The 15,108-nt window shown below is 51.6% G+C and overlaps 1 protein-coding gene across 3 annotated transcripts in view; it reads right to left on the bottom strand.

The window, feature by feature from the left end:
* GCN1 (GCN1 activator of EIF2AK4) overlaps nucleotides 1-15,108 on the bottom strand; it is a 55,443-nt gene that overhangs the window by 21,154 nt on the left and 19,181 nt on the right. For 2 of the 3 annotated variants that reach the window (XM_070400071.1, XM_070400074.1), the window contains 20 exons: nucleotides 14,144-14,219; nucleotides 13,834-13,993; nucleotides 12,429-12,618; nucleotides 12,208-12,332; nucleotides 11,987-12,028; nucleotides 11,348-11,526; nucleotides 10,973-11,066; nucleotides 9,726-9,839; nucleotides 9,408-9,606; nucleotides 7,447-7,602; nucleotides 6,819-7,000; nucleotides 5,525-5,605; nucleotides 5,054-5,197; nucleotides 4,047-4,174; nucleotides 3,724-3,913; nucleotides 3,447-3,517; nucleotides 2,638-2,803; nucleotides 2,133-2,327; nucleotides 749-995; nucleotides 250-371 (listed from right to left, as the gene is read on the bottom strand). In XM_070400071.1, coding sequence (XP_070256172.1) covers nucleotides 250-371; nucleotides 749-995; nucleotides 2,133-2,327; nucleotides 2,638-2,803; nucleotides 3,447-3,517; nucleotides 3,724-3,913; nucleotides 4,047-4,174; nucleotides 5,054-5,197; nucleotides 5,525-5,605; nucleotides 6,819-7,000; nucleotides 7,447-7,602; nucleotides 9,408-9,606; nucleotides 9,726-9,839; nucleotides 10,973-11,066; nucleotides 11,348-11,526; nucleotides 11,987-12,028; nucleotides 12,208-12,332; nucleotides 12,429-12,618; nucleotides 13,834-13,993; nucleotides 14,144-14,219 — 2,861 coding nt within the window. The remainder of the gene's footprint in view (nucleotides 1-249; nucleotides 372-748; nucleotides 996-2,132; nucleotides 2,328-2,637; nucleotides 2,804-3,446; nucleotides 3,518-3,723; nucleotides 3,914-4,046; nucleotides 4,175-5,053; nucleotides 5,198-5,524; nucleotides 5,606-6,818; nucleotides 7,001-7,446; nucleotides 7,603-9,407; nucleotides 9,607-9,725; nucleotides 9,840-10,972; nucleotides 11,067-11,347; nucleotides 11,527-11,986; nucleotides 12,029-12,207; nucleotides 12,333-12,428; nucleotides 12,619-13,833; nucleotides 13,994-14,143; nucleotides 14,220-15,108) is intronic. The other variant, XM_070400072.1, reaches the window with a different exon arrangement.

The following is a 15,108-nucleotide window of genomic DNA, read 5'->3' as shown; positions in this document are numbered from 1 at the left end:
GGTAACCAGCACTTACTGAGGAGTCTCCTGTGTCAGCCCCTGTGCGACATGGTTTCTCATCTCATAAAGCTTCAGTAATTTACAGGGAATCAGGGGAGTCCAGACCAATAACTGGGGCCCAAGGTACGGTGACGTGGACCCCATCAGGGGGCACACTAGATCAGTTAGTGGGGCTTTACACCACCTCAGGCTCCCTGCTGAGTCTCACAGCCGCGGCCAGCAGGTCTCATGCGCAGCCTCAGGACTTACCTCACGTACATACTGGTTCCCATCTCCGAAGCACAGCAGCAGATGGGGCAGCACGTGAACCACGTACGGCTCGAAGAGCTTCCCCAGCATGGTGCAGAGCATCTCGAAAGCGAAGAGGGCTCCTGGGGAAGAAGGTGGACAGCTGGGACAACGTCCCTGCAACCTCCTCACCTTCTGGAAACACTCAGGGCAGCTGTGGGACTGACGTGGCTGCCCCATGAAGCAGCAGCACCCTCTGCCTCCCCCACCAGCACAGACATGGCTGAGCAGAAAGGGAAGGAAATCCATCCATGGCTTCTTGGCACTAACAGCCAGAAAGGAAAAATCTCTCTCAGCTAAGGATACTGCTGACTTAAGCGAGGCCAGGCCACAACAGCAAGGCCCAGATAACATGAGTCACACACAGCTGTCCCTCTGTAGTGCAAACACCAGCCCATCGGAGGGGAAGGAAAGGCCAGAGTCCTCCCTCTGGCAGCCTCGGGGCCCGAGAGACACTCACCCTCTCGCCGGCGGAAATTCTTCTTATCCTGGATGGCATCGGTCAGCGCTGCCATCATTTCCTGCTGCTTTAGCGACAGAATGCCCAGGCCCTTCACCAGGCCCGCCAGCCCGTACGCGGCCCCCCTGCGCTCGGCGTACTTGTCCGACTCCAGCAGCTGCTGCATAAGCCTCTGGACCATTGCTCCCGCGTCCTCTCTGACAGCGGGCACGAGGGGCGGCAAGCAGCTGGCCACAGACTCCTGGACCTAAAGGAGGGGCCTGCCACGTCAGGAACCACAGCCTTTCCTGGTGGCTGGCACAGTCCTAGCACCTCCCCACTAGATGCCCCAAGCCCCATCTTAGCCACTGTCTGTCAGACAACAGAGTGTCAGAAAAGCAAACAGTGTTACGCATTCACGTGTGACGTGGACCCCATTAGGGTGCACACTGTATCTGTTAGTGACGACAGCATCAGCCATCACGGCACTCTTTCTGGTCTAAAGGGAGAACCTGCCCTAACCGGTTTGGTTCAGTGGATAGAGCGTTGGCCTGCGGACTGAAAGGTCCCAGGTTCAATTCCGGTCAAGGGCATGTACCTTGGTTGCGGGCACATCCCCAGTAGGAGGTGTGCAGGAGGCAGCTGATCGATGTTTCTCTCTCATCGATGTTTCTAACTCTCTATCCCTGTCCCCTCCTCTCTGTAAAAAAATCAATAAAATATATTTAAAAAATAAAAAATAAAAATAAATAAGTAAAGGGAGAACCTAGGTCAGGGTGGGTGGGAAGCTCCAGGAAGACTAAACCCACTCACAGAATAAGATCCAGGAAAAAGCACGCTACTGCGCCTCCATAAAAACAGCCCACGTCTCCCAGTTGTCAAACTTAGCAAAGTGCCGTGCTACCTGGGCTGAGGCGGGACCTTCGCATGTATGGCCTGCACTTGATGAGGACATTCTAGGTAGTCCAAAGTGTAAGCTGCAAAATGTATAAATGTGTTTTTAAAAATAAAAAAAAGTCTTGCACTGTGGCTTGGAGGCTGCATTAAAGGGCCCCTGAAACATGTAACAAACATGTAGAAAAGGTCAGAAAAAAACTTGACACAAGAGGCAGCCGCTCTGTGTTTTGTTTAAATCTTGGTATCCCCAAGGCCAAGTTTATACTAAATGAAAAAATAAAACACCAAAAAACAGTTAGAAAATGAGTAGAAAAAAATCAAAACATCTAGGATGTCTACCAGAAAAAATAACACAGTAATTCCCTGCTTGGAGGTGCTCTTCATTCTAAGCCAGGCTGTCCCCTAAGAGAGGGGACAAATTCTTGCAGAGCTGGGCCTTTGGGACCCTGATACCCAACTCCCTAGGATCCCACTGCCTCCCCCCAGTCATGTCTCGGGTGGCAGGTACCTGCTGGGAGGGGGTGGAAAGGGCAGCAATGAGCTTGGCAACGATGGGCTTCACTTTGGGGTCACTCTTGTCCAGGTGCTTGGCGAGGGAGCCCATGAGGACCACCACACTCTGCCGCACAGCGTCATAGCTGGCATCGTTGGGCGCATTCTTCAGGAACTCCTCGAACACCGGCAGCAGCGAGTTGACGTTTTCCTGGAGAGCACCCAGGGCTCACCTCCACCCCACAGGCTATGTCTGGGCTGACAGTCTGCCCGAGGACCAAGCCTGAATCTGCTGGAACAGCTGCCCTGACAAGCCCACCAAGAATGCCAGCGCCTCCCAGTTTTCTGGCAAGACTGCAGCAGACTTGTAAGAACTTAATTCCCTTTTGGGGTCGTTTTTGGTTCAAATATTTTGAATTTTCCATGGGCAAGTGATGTGCAGGATTTCCGGCACTCGGCCTCCCTGTCACCATCGCTCAGCTCAGCCTTCTCCCCAGCCCCTCAGTGGCGGAAATCTTTACCTTCCCGTGGGCGTTGAGTGTCGCAAGGGCCGCATCTAACATGCACTTCCGGACATCAGGGTTTCGGTCGTTGAGGGCATCAGGGACAAAAAACTGAAAGAGTGGCTTCACCTGAGAGCTGTCCAAACACTGGGAGAGCTTGTTCAGGGCCAAAGCCAGGCCACACCTGGGAAAGCAATGGGAGCGTGTCAGGGAGGCGAGGGCTGGCCAGGGGCCGCCTCTGCAGCTGGGATCTGCTCTGTTAGTCACAAGGAGGGAGTCGCCAACAGCAAGTACCACTTTGCAAGGCAGAGCACAGCACAATCCCACTGCCCAGGGCTTACCCACTGATCTACACAATGATCTGGAGCAGCCCACCTGTCAAATAGAAACCTGCCATCTGCTCAGAGTTTTCCTCCCGCAGGATGACCAACTCTGCTCTGTTTCCCCCCATGAGTGCAATGCCTACCCCATTACCTCCAGGGCAGGTTATGAGAGAAGAGATGTAAAGGAATCGGATCTGAAGTCACTCAGAAATGGACATATTCTACAAAAGCAAAGTGCTACTCTTCTCTTTAGTTACAGAGCAGTAAGGCGGTCCCCAAGGACCCCTGAGGACCTGGAGGCCTGGAGGAAAGGTGAGACGGGCCCCGGCCAATGGCCAGCATGGAGGAAGCCAGCACCTGAATTCCGGTCTCTGACTCTGAGGGAGGTCCTATCCTCTCCTCCCCTGTTCAATTAATCTGTGATGCCTCCTCACATCACCAGCGCAGCCAACCTGCTACCTCTCAGGCAGCTCTGAACAGAACAAGACTGAACAGCTGTCATACCTGGCTTCCCACTGATCTGGAGGAGATTCTGAGATAACTCGTCCCAAAGCATCCAGCACTGGGGGCGGCCGCTGCAACAGACAGTTGACAGATGAGCTGCAGTGCTCTCCCCAACAAGCCGGGCAAGCCAGTGACCCGAGTGTGAGGCTGTGACCAGTCACAGCCACCTTGAGCCACAGTGAGCTCCAAGACTCCTGTCTGGAGCAAGTCCGAGGCTAAGCAGAGTCTGACCTACCCTCACACCACCCAGACTGCCCACGACACATAAGCTACTCACATAGAGCTTCTCCTGATAAATCTCCATGAGCCTGCCCATCACCTCGGCCGCCTGCCGCTGGTACCGCGCCACGGCCTGGGAGAGGGCTTCAGCCCCGGCCTGCCTCACAGCTGCCTCGTGGTAGATGACATCGTCAATCAGCAAGGAGCAGAGGTCTGGCTGCAAATCTAGGCCCATCGTCGACCAGAGCCTACGCAGGCCAAAGGGTGGGGCTGGTCAGACACGGATCTGTAGCACCTGCCCTGGCAAACCCAACCACCCAGCCCTTCTCTCACTGCAGACTGAGCACACCGGGCTCAGTCATTCCCTAAGAGGGCTCTCACCTCTCAGCCAGCTTCCGGATCTCCTCCTCCTTGTCAAACTTGACCACCCAGAGCCTCCGCAGAAGATTTAGGCCATTCTTCTCGTCAGTATCAGGCGTTGGCAATACCATGTGGAGTTCTATCAGCCCCTGCGAGGGTGTAAGATTGAACCATGTGAGGCACAACCTTTCAGAGGAGCCCTGACTTGCCTCCTCGCCTCCCTCTAGGGCTATAGCCACGTGTGGGTCTTCAAAGTTAAATCAATTAAAATTAATTACAATTCCTTATTGTATCAGCCACATCTCTAGTGCTCAATAGCTACACATTGGCTAGCAGCTACAGCACTGGACAGCACAGACCTATTTCCATCATCGCAGGACGTTCCCCTGGACATCACTGGTCTAGGGAGTGCCGTGAATCAGCTCAGCTCACTAGCATCTCTGTCTCTTTAAATGGCTTTTCTTTTGTGAAATGATGGTATGTAATAATAGACTCTTTCTTAATGTAAAACTTAAATATTTAACTAAATATGCAAGACAGATTAAACCTCAAAAAAAGGACAATCTCTTTGTTTTGTCTTTAAGGACAATTTACCATACTGCCATCGTTTGCCAGATTCTACCAAGGACCAGTGAAGACTCTGTCACCGGTCAATAGCAGGGAGCTGCAGACTGGCATTTGGGAACCACTGTCTCATGCTCCCGAGGGATCTTTTAGTTTTTGGTCCAAAAATACCAAAAAGCCACGTACAAGCTGGTGGGATGAAGAAATGAACCAATCCGATGAGTTATAGCTGTCCTATAAAAGTACCAAGATCCACATTCCAGTTTACAAATCAGGTGAAGAAAAAATAAGACAGCCACACAGCAAAACTGTCCCGTCGCTCCAATTCCTAGAACCAGCCGACCCACACCCTGTGACCTCTTCTCTGTGCCTCCAAACACACTGTACAAATCTGAGGCATCTCCTCAGCTTAAACACTTGCACTAGGGATGCCACGGTGGCCCCGAGGAGAAGTGAGCCCGCACCCGGAGCGCCGTGTCCCGCACGCTGTCACACGGGGACTGCAGGGCACAGAGCAGCACGTCCACCGCCTCCTGCTCTGCGAAGGCACAGCCATCCTTGCCACTGCTGCTGGCACACAGGGCGGTCAGGGCGTTGGAAGCCAGAACCTAAGGAAAACATTGACACACTCGGCTCAGTTCAGCAAACTGTTTACTCCTACAGTCAGGCAGAGGCCAGGGACTGAGAGGGGTTTGAATTGAGAATGCCCACCCCAAGCCACAACAGCGCTAAGACCCCCAGCGCTGGTCAAAACCAGGGGCAGGACCCTTCACTAACTGAGCAGTCAGGCTGGCTCTCAAAAGCAGCCCTTCTTTCTCCTCAAGTCCAAAGGTGAGAGCTGAGAAAGGGAAGTAGGACTCGAACCCCAAACACCGGGACCTGTGGTCAGAGTCACAAACTGAGTCACTGCGACAGCCAACTGAACCCCAGATCACCTGCAGGCGAGGAGAGCTCGTCCCGATCACCCAAGTCAGAAGGCGCAGCATGGCCACGCGAGGCAGCAGCTCCGGGCCGTTCTAGGAGAGAAGAGCAGGTAAGTCAGGTGAGGTGAGGGGAAAGGCTGTAACCAGGCCAGTGGCACGTGAAGCCACAGCAGAGCATTCTAGGTCTTCTGGCCAACTCTCCTGTAGGAACCCCATCAGGCTTACAACTGAACCCACACTAGCCAACCCCAGTGAACCATGAGCCTCAGGGACTCAAAATCAAATTCATTCTGAAACTTGCTTGAAATTCACAGGATATGAAATACAGGTGTTCCATAAACATATGGATACTCAACTTTACAAGTCAGTCAAGAAACGCAAAATAAAAGGAGGTCCCATTCTTTCACTCATTGTTGGCAAGATTAACATTATCTGAGGCTGCATTCACTTTGGAGAAAAGGGAACTCTTAGTGAGGATGAAGCTCAGAACATACCACATCACCGAGCAATTCTACGCCCAAGAATCTGTCCCTATGGAAATGCTCACATGGGTGTGCAAGAAGCATATACATAAAGAGGTCACACCACTGTGCAGTTCAAAATAAGGCAAAGTTGGAAACAGCCTTAAAATACGCATCACAGGTAGAGTCGTCACTAAAACATAGTGCACCCACAGCACTAAAGCCCATGCAGCCTGCAAAATCAATAAAACAGACCCAGAGGCACTGACATGGAAGGAGACCCAGAGTATCTGCTTTATTGCGTGTGTGTGGCGCGGGGGGGGGGGGAGTTACCTCTGGAAAGTGGCATTTTTTTTTTTTTTTTGCTTCTGTATTGTTGTAATTTTTTAAAATATGCATGATTGCCTTGGCCGGTTTGGTTCAGTGGACAGAGCATCAGCCTGCGGACTGATCTCTATCTCTCTCTCCCTTCCTCTCAGAAATCAATAAAAATGTATTTAAAAAAATATATATGCATGATTTTGGCAAACTTTTAGAAGATCATCTATTAAAAAGATCCAATCTCATAATCCTAAGTCAAAGGGAAAGTGGCCAGTGTTATCTTCTGAGCTTGAAATACAACAAACACAATAAACTAATTCAAAATCCTTCGACTTCTTTGGGTTAGAAACTCAACAGGAGTGTGGAGACCTGTAAAGAACATCTGGGTTCTCCTAACAAAAGCTGCTACTGTCTAAGCACACTCTCCATGCCCACCAGAACCACTGACGGGCCAGGAAGTGTCAAAAGCCCCCTGCCTCCCAACCCCGCTCCAGCCCAAGGGAGAGCTAAGGTGTCCTGCCAACCTCGTCCACGTGCCCAGGCGGGTTGCTGGGTGAGGCCCTCAGCTGGGCGTGGACAGTGAGGATCTGAAGAATCTGAGCCATGCGCTCCTCCTCCTCCTCACTGTGGTGGGGCATCTCGGTCAGCACCATCTTTAGAAATGGGAAGACGAAGGAAAAGGCTGGCGCGGACAGGGGTGCAGCATCTGTGAGCAACAAGCAGACATGATCCTGCAGGCAGGGCAGGGCACTGGGCACTGCTGCCTGTTTCCATCCTCAGGGCAAGTGTGCAGGGGGGAAAGCTGGAGGCCCTTTCTGACACTCAGAAGCACACAGTATGACAGCAGGGATGAAAGCCGAGCCTGCTCCCACCCCAAACACTGCCCTGTTCCAGAACGTGAGTTAAAACAGACACGTCTATTCCAGTGACAAGCTGCTTCTCAATGGGGTTGCAGCAGCTCACAGACCAGGACTGGACTCAGAAACCCTCCACTGGTCCAACTCCCCACACCCCGTTTTTCAGATTGGAAACCAAGGCAAGGAGGGCGGAGACTCGCCAATGGCCACGGCCTCAGGAAGCCCAGGGGATGAGGCAGCTCACACACTCCCTGCACCAGCTCATGCCACCGAGTATCCTCTGTGCCGTCCTTACCTGGCTCACCCTTGCGCACCGTGCTGGTGATGGTGTGGCTGTGCAGCAGGGTCACCGCCCTCTTCACAGCCACCGACAGCTCTTCCTGGCACCATGACTTATCCAGGGCACACTCTGGCTTCAGCAGGCGCAGAGTCACATGGCTCACCAAGGTGCCTGTACCCAAGAGAAGAGATGCAGCGGGGATGACCCACACAGACACGAAGAATCTGGCCCAGCACAGAGGTGCCACGTCCCTCTGACTTAATAGTAATCAATGCTGCTGTGCCCAAAAGTCCTTAACCTAAATTTCCATTTCCTCTTCATGACAGCACCGAAGGGTAGGCAGGCAGGGAGGTGTCCTGACACTAAGAAATTAAAAGTACGCTGAAAGGAGGCATGAGCCACCCAAGCGTATTCAGCCAAGAGCAAAGCTCTATTCGCATGGTGCTCCCACCTTCCAAGCAGCAAGCCCAGCAGGCAGGTAACAGTTCTGGCAGGCACCATATGCACCAACTCAGAACCTTTTTCCAGACTCTTTTTTATTTTATACTAGAGGCCCGGTGCACGGATTCGTGCACATTAAAAGGAAATTAATTAGGTGGACTGTGGGGTGGGACTGAGCGAGACGGGCTGGACACACCCTGGAGCCAACCTCCCGAGGTCCCTCCCCAGCTGGCCACACCTAGGGCAGCACCAGGGCTCAAAGAGCGTCTGTGGAGTGAGCGGGGTCCCTCCGGCAGGTGGGGTCCCTTGGCCTGGCCTGCGGGGATCAGGCCGAAACCGGCAGTCTGACATCCCCTGAGGGGCCCCAGAGTGTGAGATGGCACTCTGCAAAGTTGCTGTCGCTCAGCAGCTCCTGCGTTGAGCGTATGACCCCTGGGTCAGTGTGTGTCATACTTACTGTCCAGTCGGCCAGTCGCTTAGTCGTTTATATATATAGATTTCAATTACAGTTTACATTCAATATTATTTTGTCTTAATTTCAGGCGTATGGCATAGTCATTAGACACTCACATACTTTACAAAGTGTTCCCCTAACATTTCCAGTACCCACCTGGCACCATACACAGTTATTACACTATTAATGACTACATTCCCTATGCTGTTCTCTACATCCCCATGACTATGTTGTAATTACCAATGTGTACGTCTTAATCTCACCTTTTCCCCCAGTTCCCCAGTCCCCCTCCCCTCTGACAAACATCAGCCTATTTCCTTTCAGATTCATTTTTCCAGAACTCATTTTCACTCAGACGGTTCTTATTCTAGCCTCACTCATGGGAACATTCCCTTTAGGATAGGAAGGAAGTCTGCTCAATTCCCAGCCACCCTACCTGATCTTTGTTTCACCACAGCAAACAGAAAGCTGAAAATCAGAGACCTCTCATCACTGACACATGGCAGCTCAGGAGCTCTAGGCCCCACTAACTAGCCACGTGGCACCAAACTACCCCCACTGCCTCTGACTTTGGCTTCCTAGTTTTAAAACTGCTATAAAAAGACCACACTGACTGCCCAGCTGGCGTGGCTCAGTGCTTGAGCACTGACCTATGAACCAGGAGATCACGGTTCAATTCCCAGTCAGGACACATGCCCGGGTTGCGGGCTTGATCCCCAGTGGGGGGCATACAGAAGTCAGCTGATCAATGACTCTCATTATTGATGTTTCTATCTCTCTCCCTTCCTCTCTGAAATCAATAAAAATACATATTAAAACATAATTCTCAATAACAAAGTATTTTTTTTAAAAAAAGATCACAATGACTAACATCTAAACCCTGGGCCTCAGAGTGAAAGCATAGCAGACATAGAACAGGAGAGAGGAGAGGCACCATGTTGGTCCTAAGGCTACTTCCATATGGGAACAAAAGTCAGTAGCCTAAGTCACCACATGACACCCCACCAGTGTTGAGGGGCATCCCCCACCCACCTCCCGACCTGCCTGGGGCCATGCTCACAGCCCGCAAACAAGGACTGACCCAAAGCCTTGAGTCGAGGGGGCATGACACAGGCAGCCAAGGACAGGAAAGGGTTCTTGATCCGGGGAGCGGCCAGAGGAGATTTCAGCAAGGGCAGGAAAGAGTCGACCAAAACAGGGATGTACTGGGTCAGGCCAGATGGGTTCTTGGCCAGGATGGTGTCCAGCAGTCCTAGTGCTGCCTCCAGCTCACCGTCCAGCTGCAAGCAGAGTCGCCCCAGGAGGCAGGTCAGCGGTGCCCTGCTCTGGGGCAGCCAGGGGCAGGCCTGGGCTGTCCAGCACACTCACGGACAGACGTGTGGTGGCAGCAGCCACTCACCTCCTGCAGCCGCCTCCGGATCTGTGCCTCCTTGTCCAGCTGGGCCTGCAGCATCTCCTTCTGCTTGCTGGTGAGCTGCACCTCCTCTTTGATGCCTTTCTTCTTCTTTATCTCCTGAAGGCAATGTGCAAAGCAATTCCATCTCCAGGGAACAGACCCCCCCTCCCCACCAGAGGGCGAGCTTGGCTCCACAGTCAGTACCATGTCAGCTCTCAGTCTGTGACTGGTACCCCAAACCCAGCATGTGGTCTCCCCACCTCCCACAAAGTCCACAGCCACCTGGCTCCTACCGAACAGAGACGGCAGGTAGAGAAGTGATTTCTTACTGGATTCTCTACTGATAAACCAAGGAAGGCCTTTTATACGTTAGAGAAATGAAAAGTCCCTCAATGGGCTGAAAAGGGCATTCTGGTCCACACAGCTTCAGAATCAAAACTTCAGCCTCCCCTCCTGCCACACCCCTCCCTACAAACCCTCTCTTCCCCAGTATAAGCTTACAGCTGAAAAAGGCTAAGAAAGCACTCATTCATTCAACAAGTATGGACTGGGCACCTACACTGTGCCAGGCGCTGTTGTAGATGCTGGGGACACCGTGGGGAATAAGCCCAAGTCCCTGCCCTCACGGGGCACACAATGTAGTGGGTGAAGAAAGATAATGAACATGTAACCACATATGTAAACAACATGACTTCAGGTCCTGGCAAATGTTATAAAAGGGAAAATACGATGAACAGTAACCAAGAAGGGCAGGGTCCACTTTGGATAGGTGGGCAGGGCGGTCACCTCTATGAGAAGCAGACGTGGAGACATGGGCTGAGAAAGACAAGAAGAAGCCAGGCGCATAAAGACGAAGGGAAGAGCAAAGGCTCTGAGACAGGAAAGTGCACCACACATTGTGTAACAAGCTGATTACAGCCTTGAACGATTCCCAGAGGCTGCACTGCTCAGAGTAAAGATGGGTCCCAGCCATCAAGGAATTCAAGCAGCACCAGGGAAGTGTGTGAACTGCTGCCAGTACCCAGCAGAGAGAAATTCATTTTCCTTGAGTTTGGGGTGGAGAAAGCTACTGAGAAAAGGTAAATAAAGGGCAAGGCAGGAGGACCCAGCATGGGTAGGAGGCATCAGAGAAATGTGCCGTGGGCCTTGGGATGACTGAAGGGAAGGGTGGATGTGCTTCAGGAAATGCCACCAGCCTCAGGGCAGCAAGCTTGGCCATCACCCCGCACGCACTGCGTCCATGTACTCACCTCCTTCAGCTCCAGCTCTATGATCTGCTCCTTAAAGGAATAAGCTTTGTTCTCTCGCTTCATGTTGGCCTTTTTAATGCTGTCCTGCTGGGCACTGCAACAGCAGAGCAAGTGATCAGCCAGCTTCAAAACAGCCGCCAGTCCCTTTAGCCTCCCGCCAGCCATGGCATCCCAGCTAGCTTTTAAGAAGTATGCACCAGGAAAGTGCTGAATACCAGCATGCTCTTGCTTAAGCATGTGCCTGGAACAGAGCAGGCACTTGTCCAAGAAATGGAGGGATGGTTTCATTCATTCTTCACAACAACCCTACAGAGGAGGTGTTGTCTCCATCTTCTAGGTAAGGAAAAGTAAGGCTGGTATCTAATGGTGTCTCACCTCTGGATGATGGATTTGTCGTACAGCTCCCCGGCAGGGGTCTGCATGATGGCAAACTCCTCCCGTGTCACCTGGTGCAGTGCGGGGTTCTGCACAGAGGCGGTGATGGTGCTGATGAGCTGTGGGAGGACCCGGTCCGGGGACAGGAGGGAGAGGGAGCCCATGGCATTCATGGAAGACTGCCAGACAAACACAGACAGTCAGCATGTGCCAAGGCTGGCACTGGAAAGGTGTCCCACCTGCCCTAAGTGCCCCTGGCAACTGACTCTGCTTCTTCTTGTCCCTGCCGGCTTTCTGAGCGATACCCACGGGAGAGGAGAGCTGCCGCAGGTGCCTGCCTTCTCAGCAAGCATTACTGCTTTCCAGGGTGAGCATGTAACCCCGACCAAAAGGACCGGCCCAGGATGAACACAGCACCCAATCAGGCTGACCAGGGCAGTGAGGCCCCATGCCAGTTGAAATGACTGGGAAAGCTCCTTCCACTGGAGCTAATGGAGGACACGCTGTAAGCCTGGAACTCTAGCAGCTGTCCTACCACCAAAAAGGGGAAAACTACTGGAGAATGGAGCCCACATCATGGGAAGCAGATACAAGACACAAATGAAGACACAGACAGAGAGTAAAAGAGGCACCACCTACGATGTCCTGAGGATGACATCTGAGTTCCTGTCCAGTCAGACCCTGGGATTTAGCAGTTAAATGAGACAGTAAATTCCCTTTTGTGCTCAAACTAGTTTGCATTTTCTATCACTGGCAACCCAAGGGTCCAAACCCACATTTCCTCACACCTCCACCCGTTTCTTTGAATTCCCCTTCCTGAATTGTGACCTGAGGCCAGAACCAACTCACGCGTCAATCACCTGGTTCAGGGGACTCTGTGTGGTGATCCTGGGAATGATCTGATCCAGGTGCCTGGTGATAAAGGCTTCGGGATCAATCTTCATTCTAGCTAGAAGTGCTGGCCAGAGTCCAGACTGCACTGCCACTGAAGGGGAGGGGGGCAAATTGAGGCCTTCTGCTCAGCCCGCTGGTACCTGCCCAATACAGCCCCGCCCCTCCCATACCTGGTACAGCCACAGACCTAAAGATGGGTGATGGGAGATGATCAGCATCTCCTGGGCCAGCTGTTCAGTGTTGCTGATGTCACCCTCCAGCCCTGGCACCTTGGAGATGATGCACAGAGCCTCCTGCAGGACTCGTGGAGGCACGTAGGCCTTGCCGGCCTCAGTCACCTCCCCAGCATCAGTCACCAGAGCCTCTAAAGGCAGCACCTGCGTGAAGACAACACATGAGCCCCCACGGCTCAGAGCCCTGTGCAGGCCTTGCACCCAGGGACAAAGCTGCCTCTCGCTCATGTTGTTCTCAGGGGTCCGTGCTAAAGTGGAAACAAGCCCAGCTCCTGCATGGGGACCTGCAGGCTATGAGATGTGCCTGGAAGGAGGAAGCACCTGTGACTTCACACATAAAAAGCTCAGCGGTTGGGAAAGGAAACAGAAATTGGTCCATGAGACCCAGCCCATGACCACAAGTCTATCATGGCACAACTACCTCAAGCAGACTCAGAAGGGAGGGAAGCAGGGCACAACATGCACTGAAGTGGGAGTCAAGTCTGCCAGCCACCAGCTGTGACCGTAGGCCAGTCATTTCAGCTCCTGGAACCCTAGACAACTCACATAAAAAAGGGCAGTAATGCCCTAACCGGTTTGGCTCAGTGGATAGAGCGTCAGCCTGAGGACTGAAGGGTCCCAGGTTCAATTCCGGTCAAGGGCATATACCTTGGTTGCGGGCACATCCCCAGTAGGGGGTGTGCAGGAGGCAGCTGATCGATGTTTCTCTCTCATCAATGTTTCTAACTCTCTATCCCTCTCCCTTCCTCTCTGTAAAAAATCAATAAAATATATATATTTTTAAAAAGGCGGTAAGCCTGTTGGCCTTATAAAGGCATTGTGAAAAATCAAAGGGAAGGATGAATAGAAAATGCTTTAAAAATTATAAAGTACCTTAAAAATAGTGTTATTCAATAACTCAAGAATAAAAAGGTTGAGCTACATATGAAAAGGCATGGGAAGAAAGAGTCTGAAAAGGAAAAGAATTGCAGTGGACCCTTGAGGAGCATGGGTTTGAACTGCACGGGTCCACTCACATGCAAGTGGACTCAGGCAGTTTGACTGCCCACACAGTTCAAACCATGCTGTTCAGTTGTTCAAGGGCCAACTCCACATATGGGAATCCACATATGCAGAGGACTGACTGCAATGATACTCCAATTTTCAGCTGTGAGGGAGGTCAGAGACCTAACCCCCACCCTGTTGAAGAGTCAACTGTGTATGAACCAGGTGTCACTGGAGCTTAAGGGCAGGAGAGAAGATTCTGGCATCACAGAGTCTGAGTGAGTGAGTGAGTGAGTGAGTGAGAACAGCCCAGGAGCAGCCCATCCAAAATCCATGGCAGGAGCAGGGTTGGTGAGGTAAGTCTGAGAGCCTCACCCTGTGAGAACTGAGGACAGCCTTCAGCTCCTCCAGGAGTCCATACGCCAGCTTAAAGCCCCCGGGGGAAGACAGCAGCTTCCGAACCGTCTGCTGGGCCTGCCTGCGCACGTGCCAGGTACGGCTCAGGAGCACGGCCACCAGAGCCCGGTGGTACTGCCTGCAAGGACAGGGACAGACCGTCCTGGCTTTAGAAGGCCGGGAGGAGGTGCTCCACAGCCAGCCTTGCTACGCCCCATCCCCGTTTCTCAGGCTCCTGCCAGGTTCCCCTCCGCTGGCCCCAGGGGACAGGGAGGCAAGCCTCACATACTGGACTTTACTGCCGGCGAGTCTGTGCGGGTGGTCAAGGAAAAGCCTCTCGGTCAGATGCAGCACGGTACACAGGGCTAGAAGGGGAGAGAAACAGCAAATGTGTTTTTAAAACAGAGGACACATCCAGAAAGAGCTGGACAATGAACACCCAAATGTAAATGCGATTACCACTGGCTGTGGGATGACAGCTCATTAGGGTTTCCTCTTTTGGCTTACTATGAACATGTGTGTAGAGTAGGAAAAATATACACTTTCTTTAAATTAATTAAAAATGAATATGCAGCCCTAGTTGGTTTGGCTCAGTGGATAGAGCATCAGCCTGCAGACTGAAGGGTCCTAAGTTCAATTCCGGTCAAGAGCACATGCCCGGGTTGCAGGCTCGATTCCTAGTAGGGGGTTGGCAGGAGGCAGCTGATCAATGATTCTCTCCCATTGTTTCTATCTCTCTCTCTCCCTCTCCCTTCCTCTCTGAAATCAATAAAAATATATTAAAATAAATTAAAAAAAATAAAAATGACTATGCACCTCTAAAAATGAATGAGGACACTCACTATATGCTGACGTGGAGTGATTTCCAAGTCTAGACAGCACATTGTTTATAGTAGGCAAGCAACCACTTGTGCAAAAAAGTAGAGAACTAACATATAAAAGATATTTATTTACTGGTACAGAAATAAAATATCAAGGATGCACAGAAGCTAATAAAATTGGTTCTCTCTATGGCCAGGAAACTGGGCGGCCAGAGAGCAAAGTAGGGAATATAAATTTCATTGTAGATCCTCTTGGATCTTTTGTTTTGAATTATGTGAATGTATTTCCTATATAAAACCTTTTTAAATCAAGAAGTGACTAACAATTATAGCTCACTAATAGGATGTTGTGATTTATGAGTCAAAAGACTTTTCAAATCACCAATTAGCAACAGAGCCCCGCAAGGCGACCCAGAATTTTAAACATACATTT

Source organism: Myotis yumanensis, unplaced genomic scaffold, assembly GCF_028538775.1.
Source record: "Myotis yumanensis isolate MYYU_CA2020_CCGP unplaced genomic scaffold, mMyoYum1.0.hap1 SCAF_19, whole genome shotgun sequence".
Taxonomy (NCBI): Eukaryota; Metazoa; Chordata; class Mammalia; order Chiroptera; family Vespertilionidae; genus Myotis; species Myotis yumanensis.
This window is presented reverse-complemented; position numbering and strand designations above follow the sequence as displayed.